The sequence below is a fragment of the Coenobita brevimanus genome, chromosome 8, assembly GCF_032717465.1.
Source record: "Coenobita brevimanus isolate Jiangsu-jjx chromosome 8, ASM3271746v2, whole genome shotgun sequence".
NCBI lineage: Eukaryota > Metazoa > Arthropoda > Malacostraca > Decapoda > Coenobitidae > Coenobita > Coenobita brevimanus.
Window position 1 is genome coordinate 12,666,160 of NC_136961.1, and position 23,884 is coordinate 12,690,043.

The 23,884-nt window shown below is 41.0% G+C and overlaps 1 protein-coding gene across 1 annotated transcript in view; it reads left to right on the forward strand.

Moving 5' to 3' along the window:
* LOC145406626 (venom carboxylesterase-6-like) overlaps positions 1-23,884 on the forward strand; it is a 91,718-nt gene that overhangs the window by 63,311 nt on the left and 4,523 nt on the right. Inside the window, exon 12 of the mRNA XM_080277705.1 lies at positions 5,736-5,827. Coding sequence (XP_080133831.1) covers positions 5,736-5,827 — 92 coding nt within the window. The remainder of the gene's footprint in view (positions 1-5,735; positions 5,828-23,884) is intronic.

The window sequence follows — 23,884 nt, forward strand, 5'->3', positions numbered from 1 at the left end:
TAGCGACTGTGGCGGGAATTCAGACGTTCATAGCAAGGTGGTTCCGAGGTCCTGTGAAGGCTTGAATGTTTTTCCTACAACTACTGCACAGTGTCACAGTCTACAGAGTACACCATGCCCTTCATTACCTCATCTGCTAATATACAACCTGACCCTAGATGGTACGTTTAGCTTATCTTCTAATAATTATGATTTGTGTGAACACACACACACACACACACACACACACACACACACACACACACACAACTTCACTGGGATCAATACATGCTATTCTCAACATATATAGTGTACATACACATTTTCATTACCTTCATAGGTAACAGTAGCTTTAAAAATCTGCATTTGTTTGTATTCCCAGTCAGATTCAGTAAAATTATTTCTTACATGAACAAGTTTGGTGTTTGATTTTCCCAAACATTTTCGTATCATGAGACAGGCAAACAACAGACAGACGGACACCCTATCCCTGGCCACTGTGTACTCTTTCCTCAAGCATGATGTATCTCTGTCCCCTCGACAGAGCCGGGAATGTAATGGATTACATCACTGTAGAATGAATCGAATTTTTGTTAATGGTGGAAGAAAGGAGAGTAAGATAAAAGCAAACCCCATGAGAAAATAACAGTTTAACTCTGCAGCTGTAATAAAACCGCGGGCAGTGTGAACGATATCAAACATGATGAAATGAATTTAAACAAATAAATCAGTCGCTGACTCTTGTCCGTATGCGTCCAGTCGCGCTTTACTTTGTTTTTGTTATCATTGTCGTTCAAGTTTATCTCTAGCAATTGAAGAGGCAGATATTTATCATTAACGATATCATTGCTTTAATTTGTATCTATATATTCCGATATTTTACAAATCAGTGAGGGCCTTGGTTGGAATACAAAGTCAATTTGGTGCACGTTCAAACAAAGGAAATCCACCAATCACCGCCCGAGTGCATCGCGCAGTGTTACCAAATCCACCTGTCCTCGGCTAGCAAAATCAGTGGGTCAGACTACGTGAAACCGAGTATACAGTAGTACGGGTTGCTGTGTTGCATCCTGGACAGGCATCAAAGATGGAGTCATCCAGACTATTCTGATAACTCAAGAGGGCTGGATGATGCCCACGTCTCAGCCTGGCCAGGTGGACCCAGTCCTCACTAAGGAGGTAGGATTCAGAAGGGTGGATATCAGGAGGCCGTGCCGGTGTGATGCGGACGAGAAGGGAAAGATTACAGTATTTGTGTAAGATGTCGTGTGCTGGATGTTGTTTTGATATTCATTGGTGTGTGTGGATGTGCTGTCATGTAGTGTAGTGGATGGTGTGGGTTTGTGAAGGCTACGGCAAGAAATTGTGTGCCTCTCACGTCTAGACGATCCTTGACTTTGAGGACTTTGATTTCCTGGTGAAGGTGGTCTGTGGGCAGCCTGTCATTATTATTAGGACCTTGCTCTGTATGTCTGTAGCGTGTTGTACTGTGTTTTAGTGAGGTTAGAAGCCCAAGCAGGGCTTGCATAATTCATCACTTGACGTTTACAGTATATTGTTTGTATACTGTGGGGTTGGTTTCTTTGTTTTGCCCATGTTGTATGGGCAAGTGTCCTTAGGGCGTTGAGTCTTGGTGTTAATTTTTTTTAATGTTTGTGATGTGTTGTTTAAATGACATAGATGTATTGCATGTTACACCAAGGATTTTGTGTGTGTGTGTGTGTGTGTGTGTGTGTGTGTGTGTGTGTGTGGTAGGGAAGTGTTGTTTATGTGTGGAATGTGATTATATTCTGCTATCCAGTTTGTTAGAAGGGTCACTGTAGATTTGGCTGGGGTTATTGTGAGTCTGTTTGTGGTGAACCATTCATGTAGTGTGTTGAGGTAAGACTGGAGGATGTGTGTGGCTGTGTTTGTGTTTTGGTGTATACATGTAAATATCATATCGTCTGCATTGGAAGCTATGCGTATTTATGGTGTATGGGGTGTGGATCTGTCATGCATATATAGGTTAAAGAGTGTAGGGGACAAAACAGATCCTTGGTGGACGCTGTTTGTGAAGTTTCTGATGTTCGATGGCTGACTGGCAAATGTTACATGTACGCAACTGCCTGCTTAATAGTTTGCCAGCCATCTTTATGTGTTATCGTGCATGTTTGTGTCGATTATTTTGTTTGTGAGGTTGTGGCGGGGGATGGCATCGAAAGCTTTGCTAATGTCTAGTGTGACTAGGAGTGTTCTGTGTACTGGCCTAGCTGAATTGATGCCATCAAAAACTCTTTGTGTAAGGTCTGTAAGAAGAGTGTTTGTGGAGTGTGGCGGCCTAAAACCATGTTGTGATGGGGCTAGCGGGATGTGAGGTGTAACTAATTGCAATACCAGTCGTTCAGTGACTTTGGAGGGGGTGCAGAAGAGTGTGATGGGGCGGTGTGAGGAAGGTAACGTGGGGTCTTTGTTGGGTTTGGGGATAATGATGCTAGTATCATACTGCCAGATGTTGGGTAATATGCTGAGTGAGTAGCTGTAGTTTGATATGTTGGTGAGTGCTTGTGTGCCTTCTGATCCAAGATGTATGTTGCTTATGTTGTCTGAGCCACAGGTAGATGAGTGCTTAAGGTAGCTAATGATGCGCTTCGTCTGGTTTTATGTGAAGGGTGCAAAGTCTGAGTCTGTGGGGAACTGTCTCTCGCATCGGATGACATGTCGATCTTTGTGATGGTGGGTTTAGATGACTGACGTGTGAAAAGTGATTGATAAGAGTGTTTGCTTGTTGTTTGTTTGAAGGTATGGTGTCTGTTGTTGTGATGGCAGCGTGTGATCGTGTAATGTTGGTGTTGGAGAGGTTTTTGCTGTTTAGTGTTTTGTAGAGTTTGCTGGTGCTTGTTTGGTGATCAAGAGTTGGGAGATAATTACTCCAATTTAGTGTTTGCTGCACTGATATTTTATTGTTTATTTGCGTGTTGAGTTCTTGTATTTGTTGTACAGTATCTTGTGTATAGGATGTTGGGGAGTGTTGTAGTGTGTCGCGTTGACTGATGAGCCCATGGCTCCATCGCTCCTCATGGGGCAATGTAGGATTGGATGATGGATGGATGGATGTAATTGTTCACACACACACACACACACACACACACACACACACACACACACACACACACACACATCCGTATGTCTAGAGAAGGAGGGGAGGAGAAATTGTGGGGGAATGTTTAACTGTGTCGACACAAATAGCTTGCAAGTTTCTCCCAGTCAAAATTTTAAAAAATTCTATTAGTACCTTAAGAAAATATTAGTCCCTTTCGGTGTGACGTAGTGTTATTTGGATATGATCACAGTTGTGTTGGTGGACTCTAATACATGATGATACAGTGAATTTTTAAATAAGGCATCTCTAATTCACATGACCTGTTGCCTCACTGCACGAGGATTTCAATAATACAACGAAATATTATTCATTCAATGACCTGATCTTTCCCTGAAGCTGTTTATTTACACATTTAGTTGTGTGTCGGCATCCAGAGTAAAACATCAGACTGTTCTGAATCACCTGAAAGAGACATGCAATACAGGCAATGTTTTAGTTTTCATAATAACCTGCATCACCAGATCGATGCCTTAACAGTAATGCTGTTAATTTCTCTTTAGGGTCTGCACCGAGGTAAAATTTATATAGAACTAGCTATTACTAAAAACTAGGTCGGTGCTAGTTTATGTGTTGGGGGCCGTCTAGACTGTAATTCGCAGTCCAGTATGACAGGGACTGCCGCCATATCTTCCACGACTGCTGTCTCATTAATTAATACAACCAATTATACCAAATGAAAAGTCAGATCTTGGTATTATTTATTTATTTATTTTTTAATGCATACAGTTATTTGTAAAATTCTTCAACTTTCTTTACCATCTTTGCTCTGCTATTAATATTAAAACTTCACTTTTGTCTTTCAGTAATATTTGAGAGGAGCACGTGGAGTTACGTGGTAAGACAGAGTGACAAATGAGGATGTAAAGGAGCGTTGTGGTGTGGATGTGGATGTGATAGAAAGCTTTTGGAGAAATTCATTGAGGTGGTTTGGCCAAGTGCAGAGGATGGAAAGCGAGAGACTAACGAGGAGAGTATGCGAGTGAGGCGAAGGAGGGGAGAGGGAGGGGGAGGCCGATGATGAGATAGAGGGATGGAGTGGAGAGGTATATGAGAAAGAGCAGTGAAATGGAATTGGACAGGGCGACATGGAGGCGACTTGTTTATGGCCATCCCTTACGGGATTGAGGTGTCTGGCAACAGATAGATAGACAGTAAAATAATATGTTGCTTTCCTCATAAGATTTTGCATCGAACCTGTTGGGGACTTTTTTTTTTTTTTCATTTTTGATGGTTTCTTTGACCTGATCCATATTCCTCTTTCGTTTTTCTTTTCTCTATGCATTATTGATAAGCTTATTTAATTCTGCTTGTAATATTTTACCTTTCTTTGTTTTTACTTTCATCTCCTTTCTCCGTTTATGAGTTCGATGTTTTTTTGATACTTGTTGGCTTGGTTGTATAAACTTTCCCAGCTACGTCCGCCGATTCCCTTAACACTTTTTTTAGTCTACCATTCAGCTCATCAATATCACATTCATCATAACTTAGATTTTCAAATCTGTTTTTTATTTCTAACTGGAAAAACAGTCTTGTTTTAGCCCACATTCGTTAGGCATACGTTTTTATTTTTAATCAGTGTACATATATATATATATATATATATATATATATATATATATATATATATATATATATATATATATTAGCAAGTGTCATTGAAACATAGAACTTGGCATTTTAGTAGACTGGTCACCCTCATATGCAAAAATAGTCTTAAGCACTGATGCTGAAAATTTTACGAACGTTATACAGTTCGAGGTACAGATGACAGATCCATGATTTTTTTTTTTTAAATATCCTCCGGAGTCCGGTGACGTCATACTTAAGTGTTACTTCAGTTGAATAAAATCGTCTGGAGTTTCCATCAGTTAAATAAGAGATGTGAACACATGACAAATTCTTCAGCATGCCTTTGAAAGCGATTTTATTACAATTATAAAACAACACTCTTCTTATAGCTAAGGCATAAAACAACATGGTTTTAGTCTTAATTACAAATGCTATCGCCTCTCCTGCCTCTCTCTCCATGGAATTTGACAGCCAGCCTCATGAATCGGCAGCAACACTCATGATTATATTTACCCACGGTTTAATGTCAATAGTAGCTCCCGTTTCGTTTTAGCTTCACTTATTGTGAACGTCCATGGAGAGTATAGCAGGAGAGGGATGAGGATTTGTTACAGGCAGTATCAGTCTAACCTAAATTAACCCAACCAAGCTTAACATAAACTAACATAACCAATCCTTTTCTTTTCCTAGCCTACACAAAATTAAACTAATCAAAAATTATCATAACCAAAGCCAACCTAACCCAACATAACCTAATGGTCAAATTTAACCTAACTTAACCCATTCTAATTTAAACTAACCTTATAATATATAATCCATCCAAAAATTTATATAACCTAACCTCGCCCACCCTCACCTAACCTTACATAACCTAAAGCATAATCAGGAGGGGGAGGGAGACGGGTTGTAAACGAGGTTTCCTACTTCCTATGATATATACAGTAACACCAAAGACAGCAGTAGGATTTATACTACATATTCCAACTCACGACGACGACGATGATGATGATGATGATGTTGAGTAAATATCTGTGATGTCTTTCAGGTGCGCAACTTCCTCTCGTCTCTGCCCACGCCAACCAACAAAGCTCTCCACCCTTACCTCGTGGTACCAAGGACTCCTGACAAGACTGAGCTGTAGATGCACAGGTTCTACAAGGCCCGTATTCTACCCCGTGATCAAGGCTGCCCATCACCTCTTCCTTCCTAGTTTATCGCAGCATATGAGTGGTTATTGTTCTCTTGTACGTTCATCATCATCATCATCAGTATCCAAACATCCTTTCCCACCCAAAGATGAGGTGAGGTAAGGTCCAAGGAGCAAAAACACTTGGCAAAATGAGAACTAACCAAGGTCCGGTCAGCTGTATGGGTCACACTTAATCACTCACCATTCAAGCTCTGTATTATGTTCCTTGTGTAAATTATGTTGATATTAATCTGATATTGAAAACACACGATTTTTTTTTAAATATGCAGAATGAATCACAAAGAAAAATGTGTTAGGAAGTTGCCTTAGCCAATGGAAATACGGACTACTGTATTAGTTTCTGATTTACTTCTCGCTTAGTGATTGATTTTACCTATTTCATTTAATATGTCTTTTAGGCTATATTTTTTGATGAGGACATGGATCAAATAAATGCCCTCCAAGAGAATACTAATGCTTCACATGCAGAAACTAGAGCAGCGTTCAGAGAGCACATACCTCCGCCAATGCCGGATCCGGATCCGCCCCCAAATTTAATCGATTCTTTCTTGACCAATGCCCAACCTTCCAAAAAATTTCTTTGAATTCATTGAGAACTTTTGGAGATACTGTGCGATAGGATACGGACCCGGATCAGCCGCTAAATTTGATCAATTGTTTCTTGGTCCGTAGCCCACCCTTCCACAAAATTTCGTTGAAATTCATTGAGAACTTTTAGGCATATGGTGTGCACAGAGAAGCAAAATAATCCACACCACAACCAAAATCTACTCAATTATTCATTGGGCCATACTCTATCCCTCCAAAAATTTTCAACAAAATCCATTCATAACTTTTTGAGTAATCCTTCTAACAGACAAATCGACCTGCCGACCGACAGAGAGACACACAAGCAAACAAACAAACGAGGGGTAAAACATATACCTCATGGCGGAGGTAAATAAACTGGTACGCAACTTGAGATATGGAGCGTCCTTTAGGGCCAAATACGTAGATGAATCCCTAAATGAGGTGCACATTGCACCTCTTTATCCTCTTGTATGTTATTGATACAAACTGTGTCGATATTAGAGCAACGCCAATAACATACAACAGAACATCCACGTGCAATATGCAAAACAAAATCGACAAGGAAGAAGTTCTACGAAGCCTACTTTGCCACCTATAATTGTTCCATTGTTTCATTGAACAAGTTGCGTCATTGCCGTCAGATGATACCGTCACCACCGAATTCGGCGACAGTAGCAGTAGCTGCAGCTCCAGGACCACCTGAATGCGAACCCGGTGGACTGCAGGCTTAATTTCACTTTTCCTGCAGGCCACCTTCCTTGTTTTGGGTACAGTGAGTACGGTAACTGGAGACCGTTTGTACTGCCAGGCTGTGGAGCCTCCCCGTCATATCAGTGCCACCACATGAAGGGGTCCCTCTCTAGCACCTATATATGAAACAAAACGATTATCTTATGTCTTGGACAAGATGTGTTGCGGCTGACTTATTTATGAAGCTTCACATGCCATTGTAAACCTGTACACGCTCAATCAGATTTGAGATATTAAATCGATTAAACCATCAGGGTAATATGGAACATTACATACTTTTATTACACCCACAGTCAAGGAGAGAGAGAGAGAGAGAGAGAGAGAGAGAGAGAGTAAACATAACTCAGAAATTTGTATCCAATTTTAGAAATACAACAGTTTCCTGAAAGGTTAAGGGATAGCCCATATAGAACCATATTTTGTTTTTTTAAGACAGTAGTCAACTGCTCAAGGTCACAGGGCTAGGTCAAACGCTGACGTAACAAGGAAAACTATTTTTTTGAATTCATTTTTTATCAAAGTTATAGGAAATGTTCACGGTGAGGTAAGAGTAAAATAATTTAAGTTTGGAAATACTCGGTCAAAGATGGAGGTCACAGGTGAAAGCAAATCTCAACCCCTGTGTGTAATTATGATCCCTGTGTGAACAATTGTGTGGATTTCGAGCCTTTGGCTGCTTCTTCCTCTCATATTTTTGAAACATTACTCAAAATATATTTATTCGATTTCAGCCATACTAAGTTTATGGGTTGATGGTCAGCCTTTTTAACTAAACAATAGATCAAAGATTAAGGCCACAGGCCAAGGTAATATTAAAAAGTTTTTATCCGAGTTCGACCAAACTAAGTAGAATAGTTTATATTAATGCAAGAATAAAGATTTTATATTGAGAACTAGAGGAGCACTCAGTGGAGCGTATCTCTCCGACAAGGGCAACGTAATTTCCAAACAACTCTTCATAATGGGTCAGGTTTTGTCATCATTGGTTAGGGTTTACCGAATCCAGAATCTGTAATACTATCCGGATCGGTAGCAAAAGTTAATCGATTGTTCCATGGGACATGGGCTGCCTAACCACCAAATCTGGTCTAAATCTCTCCTTTAGTTTTTGAATAATCTTGTTAACAGACAGACAGACAAACACACAGGGGTGAAAACATACTCTCCTTGTCGGAGAAAACAAAGAGTCAAAGGTCAAGATCACAGGGAAAGATAAAATGCCAAAGTCAACACAAACATCTTTTATTTGGGTGACAGGGTTAAGTATCAGACAAGGATGTAGGGATTCATTTCTGTGAACAATCAGTATCAAGATTACAGGGGATGGTGTAAGCTCGACCCATGCATCTGGGAATGAACAAGTAACTGAAACAATTTTGATTTGATTTAGATCAAACTTTGTGAAAGAGCATAGGATCGTCCAAGAGGTTTTACCTATTGCTTTTTTTTTTAGTACAATAGGTCAAAGGTCACTGTCATATGTCAAGGTGAACTCAAACAGCTTTTATTCGACTAATCTTTGTTGAAGTATTCCGGTTAGAGGAAGGACAATTATTCGATTTTGAGAACAATTAGTCAAAGGCCAAGGTCAAAGGGAAATGTCAAAGGTCAAGATTCCTGAGGCAAAGTCGGCTCAAACTGTTTTGATATAATATGAGCCAATGTACGTGGAATGGTTAACCCGAGGCGTCCCGTCGACGTATGGGTACGTTGCAACATTTTGCATTTGCCAGTCCCGTCGATGTGCTGGTACGTCATGCAATTGCAAGGTTCAAAATTTGCACAATTTTCAATTTTCGAACGTGATTTTCCGTACGTATACACGGGACACCTTCCTCTATTCCTCTACAAGATGCCAAGCAGGGACAATGCCTTACACCGCATTAGCTCCCCCCCTCCCACACGCCATTGTCTCGGCAATTCACCTGTTACCAGCAACCTGGCCAATAAAGACATTCAGGGCCAGAGTGATTCCCCAATCGATGACAATGTGGAGGACAAAGTTTACATAGCATTAGAGGAAGAAACAGTCAGAAATGATGATCAGGTAATGTGGCAAAAAAAGGTCAGGTATGGTGACGAGTTAGTGAGTGAAACAAAGCTTATAATGCCTATATTACTGTTTGAAAACCAATATACTCTTGTACTACATATAAATTCGTACCAAGTAAATAAATAAATACCGTTTATGAGTGGTGTGATATAGTTACCCTCCCATAGAACTCGTTTTCTTTGGTACCAGCCTGTTAGAAAACCCAGTAAGGTAAGGAGGAACTGCTACCTGGATCGAGTATTTTAAACCTCAGGTGAGCAATTTCTCTATGAATTTTCGATGTTCTCACCAAAAGCGGAGGTTTTAGCCAAAAAAAAAAAAATTCTAAAATACCTCAGGATTGGGGGGTGTCAGAGGTGCGAAAGAGCTCGGGACGTGACGAGTTAAGGGTGAAACATGAATGACGCACTTCGATTTTGAGAGTAATATGTCAAAGGTAAAGGTGACATGTCTAAGCCAAATATTCGGCCCTTAGATCAGTTGGTTGGACCGAGTGTTGCACTGTCTGAGTGTTCCTTATTATTGCTCTTTCGTGATAAAAATTAGTCCGCTAAATTTCTGGGGACGACTGATCTATTTTAGCCTCTCTACTGATGCTGGAGAGGGATGCTTTCACGTGGTGACACCCACATGAACGGTCGGTGAACTTGCACAGATATACAAATGTTCTCCAGTTCTCTTCCTTACCCCCAAAAGGATAAGGGTTAGCTAAAATAGGAAGGCAACTTACAGCCTGCAATCCACTGACTTGACACTTAGATAAACATTACAGGTATTGTGAATCTGGTACTACTACCGCCAATACTATGGTTACAGATTCAGAATACGTTTCAACCACACATTTTTTCCTACACTTTCTGCTATGTATCTGTTACTGCCTGAAGTCACCCCTAAAAAATAAAAAAAAGGATATGGTATCAAATATATGGTACCTAAAATGTCAAGGTTTTAAGAGACAAATCCCATGAACAAAGTGACATATTTCTAGATTATTCATTCAACTAGCTAATCATCTTTATTTGGTATAAGAGATCTTAGGCTCATCTAAATGTGAACGCTGTGGACTGCAAGTTGCACCTTTATCCGCAGCCCACCATCTTCCTTTTTGGTGGAAAGGGAATTCGTTAAGGAATGTTTGTGCAACCAGGTAGTGGAACCGCCTGGTTATGTCGGTGCCACTACACGGAGATAATGCTACAGTACATTCAACCCCTCCAACTCAAAAGCTCATCCCCAAGGTTACAAATAACAGTAATTTTTAGGACTACCCTGCTGGAGTTAGCTTTTTCATTCTTTCTTTTTAACCCTTTTGGTGACTCATAGGTTTAGCTATTTTTCATTTTCATACCCTCCCTGATAGTTACTCGTCCTGGCCCTAGAGGGGATTGGGGACGGGTATTGTTTTCACTCAGTTTGTTTGTAGTCTGTTTGATTGTTCTTCTGTCTGTTAAAAACTTAACATTAAAACTACTGGTATGATTTTGATTAAAATTACAAGGGCGATGGGCTATGACCTAATCACCCGATTAATTTTTGGACCAAATTGGGCCAAGGTCCAGGGTGTAGGCCCAAAAAATGTAGACAAACGGGGATGGGTAAAAATCGTTTTTTCGCCATAACTCCTTTCAAATTCGCCATGTCGACATGAAACAAAAACATAAAGGTGCATCTTTCAAATCTGCATCCTATAACATGCCTCATTACATCTGGGGGGTCATTGCCCAGTTAGCAGTAAGGGGTCAGTGTCATGTGGGTCAGGCCTAAAATATCAGATGGGTATAAAATTGTCAGGTTAAACCTGATTTACTCCAAATTTGATACGTGATACCTTTGACTAGATATCCTGTTGTGTTTACACATTAGCAGAATAATGACTGCCTGGGACGGGTTTGCTGTGCCTTGGCACTGCTTCTTGTTTGGTACAGTAGTTTTTTTTTTTTTTTTATTTGTCTGACTCTGGGCTTAGGATTCACAGCCCGTTCTCGAGGCCCAGTGGTCCTCTTACGTCCATGCACCTCCACATGTCACCACTTCGGTGCTAACACCCACCGTCCACATTGAATCTAATATACTATAGCACTAGCCGTGTGTGTGTGTGTGTGTGTGTGTGTGTGTGTGTGTGTGTGTGTGTGTGTGTGTGTGTATTTTGGGCAGCCAAAACTACACATTCCAATCGCACAAAAATCGCAAAAAAATCGCTGACGTGAGAAAACTTGGTCCCATCACTATTGAAAAACTTTTACTATATTTAATGAGCAATCACATTTTGACCAAAAAACTCTGCTCCCGAAGCCCGGCATAGGATCTCTGTAGAATTTTTTTGCCAGAGGTAGACCTAAAATAAACTGTAGCAGTAGCCGTGTGTCTGTGCGTGTGCTTTGGACTTGCGTTCGGACAACTTGGGTTCCATTCCCAAAGCTGCAAATAACACGGTCAATTGGTTAGCTGCAAAAAATCCAAGTGACAACTTTACACTAGAACAGCACATAAATGCGAGAGCCCTCCGCAGGAGCAAGTTTGAGGGGCCCGAAGGGCCCACGAGCACTTGTACATGCTAGGGTTGCCTCATACAGGACTGGTGTATTGGTATTAGCTTGGGTGTTTTTACGACTTGTTGTCGAGTCATCTGGTAGATCATTAAAGTCTGCTTTTATGAAATTCAAATCCTTAAACTGTTCCTGCCCTAGGCAGGATTCGAACCTGGGTCCATTAGGACTGCAGGTCACCTCTCTACTGATTCGGCCACTGCCTCGTCTTTTGCGCTGAGATTAAATTTGCCTCTCGCTTACGGAATGTCCCTATCCACTGACCCTTCTGGACATGGAAAAACATGGTCAGGCCTCCCTGGAGTAGGTTGGGAGGGTAATCGCAGCCATAGTTGTTTGCTCCCTGGGTGTGTTGTCCCTTGCTCGTTTTCTCTCTCTTCCCCACTTCTCCTGCGAGAGGGAGGTGGTTACTATGGCATATGTCCCTGCTGCCTCTTCCTCCTTTAGGAGAGGAGGTGGTTCTAACGGACCAAATGATACACGTACTGACTGCCCTTAGAATGAAAGGCCCGCGACTAGTATCCTGCATGACATACCCATGAATAATGCTCAATTTGTTACCCTCCATGCTGTCAAATCCATTCCCATGACCAGTCTCAGTCCTTTCATTACCAAGGCGATTGATGGCTGTGCTGGGGAGGTGGAACTAGTTAAGAAACCTGTTACTGGAGACCTTTTAGTAAAAATTGTACTTTTTTGGGGGGAGGGGGTTGATAGTTGTAAGAACTGAAATTTTCATGCATTAAAAAGAAAACATTAAATTCACTCCAATCAGAGATACGAGCCAAATCACACATTAGCTGTTCCATGGTTTTATCCTTTGTTTGTTGACATAACTGTTGAGATGGACGCTGTAGGAAGCAAATGGTGAGGTGAAAGGTAGAGTCATCAGCATATGGGTGGACTGGGTTAGGTGTACAGTTTAGAAGGTCACTGATGAATAAAAGAAAAGGAGTTGGTGATTGAACAGAACTCTGAGGAATACCACTATTGATAGCTCTAGGAGAAGAACGGTGGCCGCTTACAACTGCAGCTATAGAACGATCAGCAAGGAAACTACAGATGTAGGCACGGATACAGTAGAAGCACAGAAACTGTAAGAGGCAGTTCGGAAATTTAACATTTATGCCAGACTTGACTGAAAGCTCTGGTACCTTTTGTAGGCATTCTCCTTGTTGTAAAGGGCATTAGAACATATGTGATTAAACCAAGGTTTCTTTGCATTAGCCAAATGATATGAGAATGGAATGTCTGGTTCCATGCCAGAGAAAATAACCTCTATTATGGCAAGATACACTCAGACGGCTCTTGGCCGTGGAAGCAATAATCATTCTAGTGAAAATAAAAAAAAGTACTGCCTGAGGGCCTCCCAATTAGTAGCTCCTAAGTGTCACAACCATTGCTTCTTGGAAGGGTCCACAGGCCTTTCTGGATCGATATGACAGGATAAGGTGAGAAGATTGTGATTGGAGGAGCTCAACAGAGAGTAAAGAATAACAGTGCAAGCAGAAGGATTGGTTGTAAGGAAGAGATCAGGTATGTTGGAACTCTCTCCAAGGCAGTCAGAGGATACGGGTAGGGTGCTGTACAAACTGCTCAAGGTCATGAAGAATAGAAAAGATGTAAGCTTGTTCACCAGGTGGATCAGTGAAAGGAATGGAGAGCCAAAGGTGGTGATGAACATTTAAATATCCTAGAATGGAGATTTCAGAGAAACGAAAAATTGATAGGATGGTTCAATCTTAGAAGGGAGTCGAAGAATTTTTCACAGTCAGTAGAATTAGGGGATTAATAAACATCACAGATAGATTTAATCAGAGAATAGCACAAAAAGCCGAAGCCGGAGGGTAGAGAATTCAGAAGATTCAAGTTCAGCACCACGAGAGCAAGATATGTTGTTGGATAAATATACACAACAGCAACCTTTGGCTTTGAAATAAGTGTAGAGAAAGTAGGAGGATACATGGAAGGGTTTGCTATCAGTCAACGTAGTTGAGTCTCTGTGAGGAAGGGAAGGTGAGGTTTAGAGGAGGAGAGGTGGTAATCAACAGTGTGAAACTTAGAGGAAAGGCTGCAAATGTACAGAAAAGAAGTTAGTCAGACAGTGGTTACAGGCATCTCCCTTGGTTGTCACCGGGAGAGGAGCAGATGGGGGGGGGGGGCACTGATGATCCCCCTTTCTTCCCTGGGGATTCCGAGGCTTAGTGATAGGACGCTATTTTTAGTAACATTTTGAATAGGAAGTGTAGTGTGTAATGTGCATGTAGTTTGTCGTTGACAGTTAGAGGAACTTGTATTGGAGAGCATGCTGGCCTATTATTTGTATTACTGAAACACGTAAAAAGTTTAGCAAAGGGGGATGGTCAGAAGCTAGCTCCGAGGGCTGATGAAACGGGATCTCCAACTCTCCTTGTCAACAACTTTCCATCCACCTTGGGCGTATCGCCCTTCTCAGCTGATGCCACGGTCTACTCTCTACGGCTTGGATGGAAGATGTAGGAAATAAATTTTATTCTGCATTAAGATTACACACACACACAGACACACACACACACACACACACACACACACATATATATATATATATATAAATTATTTTTTTTTGTTTTTTGTTTTTGCGCCAGGTATCCCCGAAGGGCTAAGGCGTTGCCCCGGGGTAGAGGACTTTGGATTGGAGCTTGTAGCATTTTATGACCGGATGCCCTTCCTGATGACTACCAATGACCCTTGGGTGGATTCGATCCTCCGACCCTTCGGTCAGCGAGGAGCGCTCTAACCCATATATATATATATATATATATATATATATATATATATATATATATATATATATATATATATATATATATATATATATATTCACTGATTTTTGGAATAAAAACTCTGATCCTTAGACCTATTATATGTAATGTGTGTGTGTGTGTGTGTGTGTGTGTGTGTGTGTGTGTGTGTTTTACAGATTGGAGGGGAACATCGTATATTTTTGGCCTGAAATATAAGCGCATTTTCATTACGGCTGAAGAGAAATTAACCGTGATATTTATTTTTATTTATTTATTTATTTATTTGGCCACGGCAAATAATATTCTTAACAGTTGCTGCAGACTAATTTATACACAGTTACAGCGGTGATAGTGAGATTCTTCAGCCGACTGTGAGGATTAATCAAATTTAATTTACTGCTTGTATGGCTACGAAATAGAGCTGGGGGAAACCAGTCGCTAAGTAAGGTACGGGAGGCATAAGGAATAAATACGGAGGGGAAGTACTGGACAGGAATAAGACATTGTTACAAGACTAGCTGATAAGTACAGAGAGTTTAAAAAAAGTAGATTTGAAAATAAAGGAGTAATGCTCCCATCAGAGAATAAAATGCAGTTGGGAACAAAAACTTGACTAATATTTGACCTCCTAAGCTTGTGATTTTCCTCTGCTGGTTAATATTCCTAAACAGAGAGGATTTTGGCTACGTTTCTCCTCGACCAGATTCTCTCAGATATGATTCGTCAGGGAGGAATTTTGAAGACATGCCATACGTGTACCGTAAAGCAGACGCGGTGGAATTGTAGACTAACATTAGTTCCTGATTGTCTGTAGCTAAGACTTAATGCAAAACTTACAACAAAACAAAATGAAAGATAAGCATTCGGGAGCCAAATGCTAATCGCCCTCCAGAGTATGCTGTTTGCCAAGTCCAAGATTCTGGCCATACCTTGATACCCTGAAAGCTTCACGTTGATAGTTCAAGCCGTTCTTGAGATAATATGTGCTAAAGGCAGGCGATAAAGACTACCTGACCTTTGACAGCCATTCTGCTGACCTTGACTTGCTCTGAATGCCCATTTTCGAACTTGGCCAAGATTTTGGCAATATCTTGAAACCCTGAAGGTTTCATGTTAATAGCTCAAGCCGTTCATGAGATTCAATGAGAACACACACACACACACACACACACACACACACACACACACACACACATACACACAAAGCGACAGGCACACAGAGGCCGCCTTGTTATCGGCCGCCTTTGCAGTGCTTCTGTACCTGGCGCTTCATGTAGCGTTACGATGTAGTCGGCTATAAATACGAGTAAACAAAAACTGTTCCATAAAAAAAAAAAAAAAGAACTCTGGCCTCATTAGACTAGGGGGGCTCAAAAGTGTAACCATACCAACAATACCTAGAGGGGGCACTCAGTGGAGCACATCTCACCGACAAAGGCAGAGTAATTTCCAAATCATTCATAATTGGTAAAATTTCCTCATGACTGATTATGGTTCCGCAGAAAGTGTTTTTCGTATCCGGAATCTGTAATACGATCCGGATCGATCCCAACAGTTAATCAATTGTTTCCTGGGACACGGGCTATCTTCCCACCAATTTTGGTCCAAATCTCTTTCAGTTTTTGAGTACTTTTGCTAACAGAGAAACCAGCAAACAAACAAACAGGAGTGAAAACATACTCTCATTTTAGGAGAGAATAAGGTCCCTCTCCCCCTGTCATCCTCTCCAACCTTCCCCCTTTCCCTCCACTCCCCTACTCCCTACCCCTTCATCTGTTGGTAATATATTTTCACTTCATGCTTTGTTGTAGTTTGTAGTAAATAAAAATCATCTGCGATAGTTTAACTGATTTCATATCTGCGAGGCTTGACATGATGTAAACCATGTTATACCTAAGGAGATTAACGGATACGACCCTGCGAGGCTTGATATTCAGCTATATACATGTACTGTACATGAAGATTTTCAACAAAGACCGTTCCGATAATAATAATAATAATAATAATAATAATAATACATAAACTAAAACACTTGAAATATGACCAATAGCGAAAGCATAAAGTAGGAAGTGGGTTTTCTAAGCATAACTGCAACAATACACTGGCAGCATTGCAACATAAGGTAATAAAACCACGGAAGGAGCACTTTTTCATTGAACTTTTATGCATGATCGCGGAAGGTGCAGACGTATTTTCGAGTGTTCTCTCCTCTAGATTTTAGGGCTGCCCTACCAGCGATGGCTTTTCTTTTTTTTTTTTTCTTTTTTTTTACCCTTCTGGTGACTTTAGCCTTGGCGAGGTTCTCATTTTCCTCCCCGCCCTGATAGTTTGGTACAGTAGGTGTCTGTACTTGTATACTGTACTGAAATTGCTTACGTAAGTCTGGAGTATTCCCCTCACTGATCGCTCTAGGAAGTGAACTGACACAGGCACGGCCTCCCGAGAGTGGTTTGAGAGGGTAATCTCAGACCTAGGTGTTTTCCCCTGGGAGGATTTGACAATTTTTATTAGGAGATCTCCATCAGCCAGTTTTGTTTTCATTTTTTTTTTTTTTTAATAGTTCCACCTCCCCAGCAATGCCATTATTCACCTTCTTCATAATGAAAAGATTGAGACTGCTCAAGGAAGTGGAGCCGACAGCATGAAGGGTGACACATGAGGAATGGTTTACAGCTATGTCAAGCAGAGATCTAGTCTGGGGCAGTTCAGTCTGGTGGTCAGTCTGTGTGGCAGTCTGGGGTCCGTCAGGACCGGGGGGAGGCGGCAGGGGCGTCCACCATAGAAACCACTAGAAAAAACGGGCAAGGGACAGGACACCCAAGTTAAGGACTTCCTTGTGCAAGTTCCACTGTTATGATGTCGAGCCTAGGATCCCACATTCCATAATTCCTTCAAAGGAGTAGTCACCTGCAGGGAACATGGTTATGGAAGAGGGCGAGATGATACGTGAACTCGCTCAGCAGAATGTCATCGATGCAAGATTTATTACTATGTTCTAGGAAGGCAAGAGGACGAAGACTGCAACAATAATCTTGACATTCGACAAAGTATCTCTACCTGATCATAACAAAATTGGTTACAAAAAAATGCTCAAGACCTTACATTCCAAATCCCCTTCGCTGTTGGGGAAGGCGTTGGCTTAATCAGTAGAGAGGTGGCCTACAGTCCTAATGGACCTCGGTTCAGATCCCCGCTGGGGCAGGGAACAGATTATGGATTTGAATTCCACAAAAAGTAGACTTTACTGAACTACCAGAAAACCTGCTGACTTATAAAAATGAAAAAAGAAAGAGAAAAAATGCTAATACCAATACACCAGTCCTGTATGAGGCAGCCTCAGCATGTATTCAGTACGGATGATGGGTGTTACTGCCGAAGTGGTGATATGTGCAGATATAGGAGGACTACTGGGCCATGGCGATATGCCCTGGGGATTGGCTCTGAAGCCTTTGCCCAGAGTCGGACACATAAAGAAAAAGCCAATTTTATGGGCTTAATGATAAGACTTGTAAGACTTCCCAATCAATGTCTGGTAAGTGTGTTGCAATGGGTCATGATGCTGAACACCGCACATCTGAGACTGTACAGTATGTTGCTTTCACTGCAAGGGAGCTCACTCCACATACTTGAGGGACTGTCCAAAGTGGAAGGAGAAAAAGATCTACAGTGTTAAAGCAACAAGGGCGTCTCCTACTACGAAGCTAGGAAAAAGGTGAAGGCATTGCATGTAACACCGACGCTGATTATGTTCCATGCTTCAGCGGTGATGTCCCGTCCTGTGATGTGCTCTGTCGAGACACAGACTGACCCTGACACAATTCCACATGCTACTCACTCTACCTCTCCATCTCAGCCTCCTGTAAACTCCAGCTCTTTAATTCATATCCCAACAGCTACTTATACTCTCAGGGTGCTGTTGCCTCTCAGTCAGTAAGGCCTAAACCTATATCAGACAAATCTAGTAAGCTTAATCTGACCACTTTCATGAAAAGTTACATCCTCATGTTATTTCTGCTCCTGCTCCAGTACGGGAGAGAAGAGTAAGCTCTTCCACGGGGGAGTCCAGGAGCCTTGTTACTGATGACAATATGGAGGTTTCTGTCAGCAAATACCTGGATAGGTTCCCTGGTAGTTGCTCGCCTGTTGGCAAGAGACAGAAAAACTAAGTACACTGCCCTCCCGTGTACATAAACTGTCGTATTCACTGTATTACAGTGGAGTTATACTATTCTTGGGAATAAAGTACACAGTATAGCAATCCTTCTATATGTACACAGGCCAGACATTTTTTGCTCACAGGAGATGCACATGGTGGATCACCCTTATCCTACACAGTTCAAACATTACCACTTGTAAAGAAGATATTGTGTTTACGGAGATGCCATATACACACACAAATCACACCCACAAACAGTAGTGGTTCTACATTATACTCTGGAAGCTGTCACAAGCAGAGTAAAGTTGAGTAACAAGAATCTGTCTATTTGCTCTCTCTACTGTCGACCACGTGGCCCCATTGATAGTGATGCTGTGAATTCACTGTTTGACCACCTTCCTGGAAATAAGTTATTGGTGGATGACTTTAAAGCCCATCATTTTCAATGGGGTAGTTTGAGGATCGATGGTCGTGGGGAGCCATCCTAATACCCACAGTCCATCCTCTGTCTTCTGAACGATGGTAATGCGACTCATGTAATGATCATAGTAATAACTCTTTGTCATTAAATTATCTCTGGCCTGCCCAGGTATACATGAAGATTTCTTATGGGACCTTATGATGACTTCTTGGGATGAGATCATTTACCCATCTGTCTTTGTTATACACCCAACATTATTTCGGACCCTCTAAATCCAAATTTTAACTATAAGAAAGCAGATTAGGTATCCTTTTCAAAGACTGCTGATTTAGATAATTCTAGCTGAGGCTGCTAGTCCCAAGACTTTTATAGAGCTCATTTATGGAACTGAATTGCCGACAAGCATTAGGGAAACGCAATAGGAGATACAGGATTTTTTCATCGTCAGCCTCCTGAGGAAAATTTTATTTTATACAAACAGGCATGGGATCAGGCAGGAAGAATACTAAGAAAGGCCAAACGTGACTCCTAGCTGTCGTTTGTGCCCATGGTGAATAGCTTTGCTTCATTAACCCCTTAACCGTGGGGCATTACTTTCATGATGCTTGGGAGCAAGGGATCATACCGCGGGGCATCACTTTTGTGATTCTGCGTTATTTTGAATTTGCCCGGGCTTCCAAGTGGTGGCTAGTATCATCTATTAGTACTGCCAATGTCCAACACTAGTCAGCACTCCTAATCTCATCTGTACTCCCATCCACTGTTGACAATTTAGCCATTTCTCCCCATTCTTGACTCCTCTCCCTACCTCCCCTCCATTACCCTCTCCTCTCGCCTGCCCGGCCGTGCTACGCTAAGTAAATCTTCCCTGGAATTTTCCACTGATTTCATCCATTGAAATAAGCCCTATGCCCTATTCTTATACCAAATAATATATACAAAAAAGAAATAAGGTAAGTGATAGTGCCATACACCTGAAATTGGCTAATTATCACCTGACAACTCCTCACGTGCACTCGTTCACTAATTTTCGCTGTTTATTTCCCCTTGAAATATGCCGTGTAATCTATTCTCGTAATAAAAATATATATGAGAAAGGAAGGGAGAAGCCTAAGTGATATTTACATTCACCTGGAACTACCTAATTTATTATGTATTGTCTAGATTTCCTGCCAATCATTTCATAGCATATATATTAGTAGCTGTCACCAGGTTGACATTGGCAGCATTGCACTCCCCCTAGGCAGGCCACCACACTGTATTCTATCTTCCCTGGAATTTTCCATTGATTTCATCCATTGAAATAAGCCCTATGCCCTATTCTTATACCAAATAATATATACAAAAAGAAATAAAGTAAGTGATAGTGCCATACACCTGGAATTGGCTAATTATCACCTAACAACACCTCGCATGCACTCATTCACTAATTTTCGCTGTTTATTTCCCCTTGAAATATGCTGTATAATCTATTCTCATAATAAAAATATATATAAGAAAGGAAGGGAGAAGCCTAAGTGATATTTACATTCACCTGGAACTACCTATTTATTATGAATTGTCTAGATTTCCTGCCAATCATTTCATAGCGTATATATTAGTAGCTGTCACCAGGCTAACATTGGCAGCATTGCACTCCCCCTAGGCAGGCCACCACACTGTATTCAGTTTGCTGTCGTCTTTCAAGGTGAAAGCACGTCGGATTCGCGCCTGTCCAATTCCGCTGCTTTTTAGCCCCATGCAAAGGGCCCTGTGACCTCTACCCCCTACTAAACCTCATGTGGAAAGGGGTAAAGGGCTAAGTGACTGCTGTGGAACGTGAATTGGCAAATTTGTCAATGAAAATGATAGACAGCGACTACGATCTTTCTGGTGAGTAAAACAGTGCAAGTGGATGTGTAAATAATGTGTAAATAATGTGTAAACAGCAAGTGAAAGCAATGAATGTAAATATAAGTGAACAGTGGAAAATTGTTTTATAAGTTTCTGCAAGTAACAGTGCATAACACTGTGCAAATAAAATAGAAATGTAAATAATGTAAATAAAGTAGAGAATGTAAATAGAAATGTAAATGAGTAGTACTATAAGAATAAAAGTATATATACTAGGAGTAATGAAAGTGAAAGTTTCACTTTAGCATGTATGAATACTATGAGTTATGAAAGTGAAGGTGAAAGTGACAGATTCACTCTCAATGCTAGTATACAGGACAAGAAAGTGAATGCTACGTATTTTACTGAAAGAGAAATTGAATGCCTACAGAGACAAAAACTACTATTACTGAAGGAAACTTATGGATAAAGACTGTAGATGTATATAAGTGTTATATAGTAATAGAAATATAAAGTGTGAGTGTTTTTATGAATAATAAATGACAGAACACCAGCGGCGAACGATCGCAAGTGGGAAGGTCATACGCACTCGTAATTTTCATTGCTTTCACGTTTTTTGTTTTTTTTGAGTATGGATTCCAAACTATTTGAGAATCATAGAATAGTGAATATCAGGCTGTGGTAATCATACTACGGGTTGTCTGGAAGTGTAAAGTGGAGACTTTGTTACCCAACTTCAGAGGTCTCCACAAGTCCTACGGTACTCGACGAAGGCTCAACAACCATCCCAGGAGAAAGGTGAAGGTATGTGCCATAAGCATATGTAATTAGAATATTAATTCTAGGACTAATAACTGATTTTTGGCAAATATTTTTGGAGAGTCTATCAGAGCGCGAATATGCCCGCGGGACACGCAAGTCAAAGCAAAACAAGCCCGTGGTTTAGGGGTTAAGCAAAGTAAATGCTGAATGATAAATGTCCTTACATCCCTGTGGTCACTCTGCAGGTGAGCACTAACGTCTGTGATAATCCTGTGCAGGTAGCCCAGAGTTTTTCTCATGTCAGTAGCCCAGCCAATTGCGACTAGCATTTTCAACATCATAAATGAACGGCTGAGCTACAAATATTAGACTTTGCCACAGAAGACACAGATTCCCGTACAGCCAACAATTAACGATAGATGAACTGTTCCTTGCCCTTTAAATCTGTAAAGACACCAACCTTGGACCAGATACTATTACTACGGTATGAACCAGCATCTTAATCAGGACAACTTGATTAAGCTGTTAACACTGTACAATGAGCTTTGGGCGTCCTGAACTTTCCCAGACTCACTGCACTTTGTGCACGTCATACCGATGTCCAGACAGGCTGATCACCTTAAGAATCCCACTTCATTTACTCCTTTTGTTTTGACTTCTTGTTTATAAGGTCATGGAACGAATGGTGAACAATAGGCGTCATTTTGTTTTAGAGTCGAAGAATTTGTTAAATGATAGACAGTGTGGCTTCCATAAATACTGAAGTTCGCTAGATCTTTTAAAGAATTTGGGACATAGCATTTCAGAGGCCTTTGCCAATGAATAATTTATGCTAGGGATGGTCTTGGACATACATAAAGTCTGTGATATGGCATGGCGACAAGATGTACTACTGAAGCCCTTTGTTTATGGTTTAAGAGGTTAATTGCCTATTTTTATTTCCAATTTCTCCTTGCTAGTGGCAAGTGGAATGGAGGAATCGTCTTGTCTAATTACTGGCTTCAACACCCTGCCCAATCAGTATCAGTTCTGTAGACTTCTGTTTGGTTTAAGATATGCCCCATCAACATTCATGTGGTTGATTACCACAGTCTTTACCAGCATGATAGGTCACTCAGTCTTTGTTTCCTTGGCAATGTCATTATTGCTAGTCGCTCAATCCCTGAACACTTGGAGATATTAGCAGAAGTATCCACTAGGCTCCAATAAGCGGACTTTTTTTTGTGTGTGTATCCTTTTCTGTAAATAACAGAACAGAGGAAGGAAAAACGAATGAATAAAAAAAAAATCCATAAACCAGATTACTGGTGTCCTTCTTTGCTAAAAAAAAAATCTGTAACAGTTGGACTTGAACAGCTGTAGGTTGAACTTTAGGGGGAAACAACTCTGGGAAAGCAAGTTCCAAAGAGATGCAGTTTGGGGAATGAAAGATTTCTGATAGGCGGAGGGTCTGCAATATGGCAGTGTGACATCTCAGTCATGAGCGCTACCAGATGCCCGTGTAGCACAAGGGAAGGCATGGAGAGGTGGCACAGTGGATGCAAATTCGTCAAAGCATTTGCTAGAGAAGTATCTGTAAAATAATGCAAGGGAGGTAGTTTATTTGAAATAGCAAAGTTATTAATCATTCTGACAGCTTTGTTCTGAATTGTGTGTAGGTGCTTTAATGCAACCTCCTCACATCCACCTCACAAGGGTGAGCTATATTCCAGCTGAGAGTGCGCATGATTCATATGAACTACAGCCAACTGTTCGACAGTGACGAAGCTACAAACTCTATATAATAATCCAAGTTTCTTTGAGGCAGTTTTAGCAGGTGATTTGACACGAGAAGTCCAGTTGAGGTCATTATTAAGTAAAACACTGAGAATTTCAATACTATTGTAGACATGAATATTAGTAGCACTGAAGGTAATCTATGAGTAAAGTGTATATACTCGTATTTGGTTTAACCAGCGTCAATTGAGACAAGGTCATTTTGTCCCCCTTCAGTGATCCTAGATCAGTCTTCAATTATGGAGATTGCTGTACTGAGTTGTGAGTTAGAGATATTAAACTTTGTGAATGGGTGTTTAACTGTGAATGAACTCTGAAGTGTTGAATCATCTGC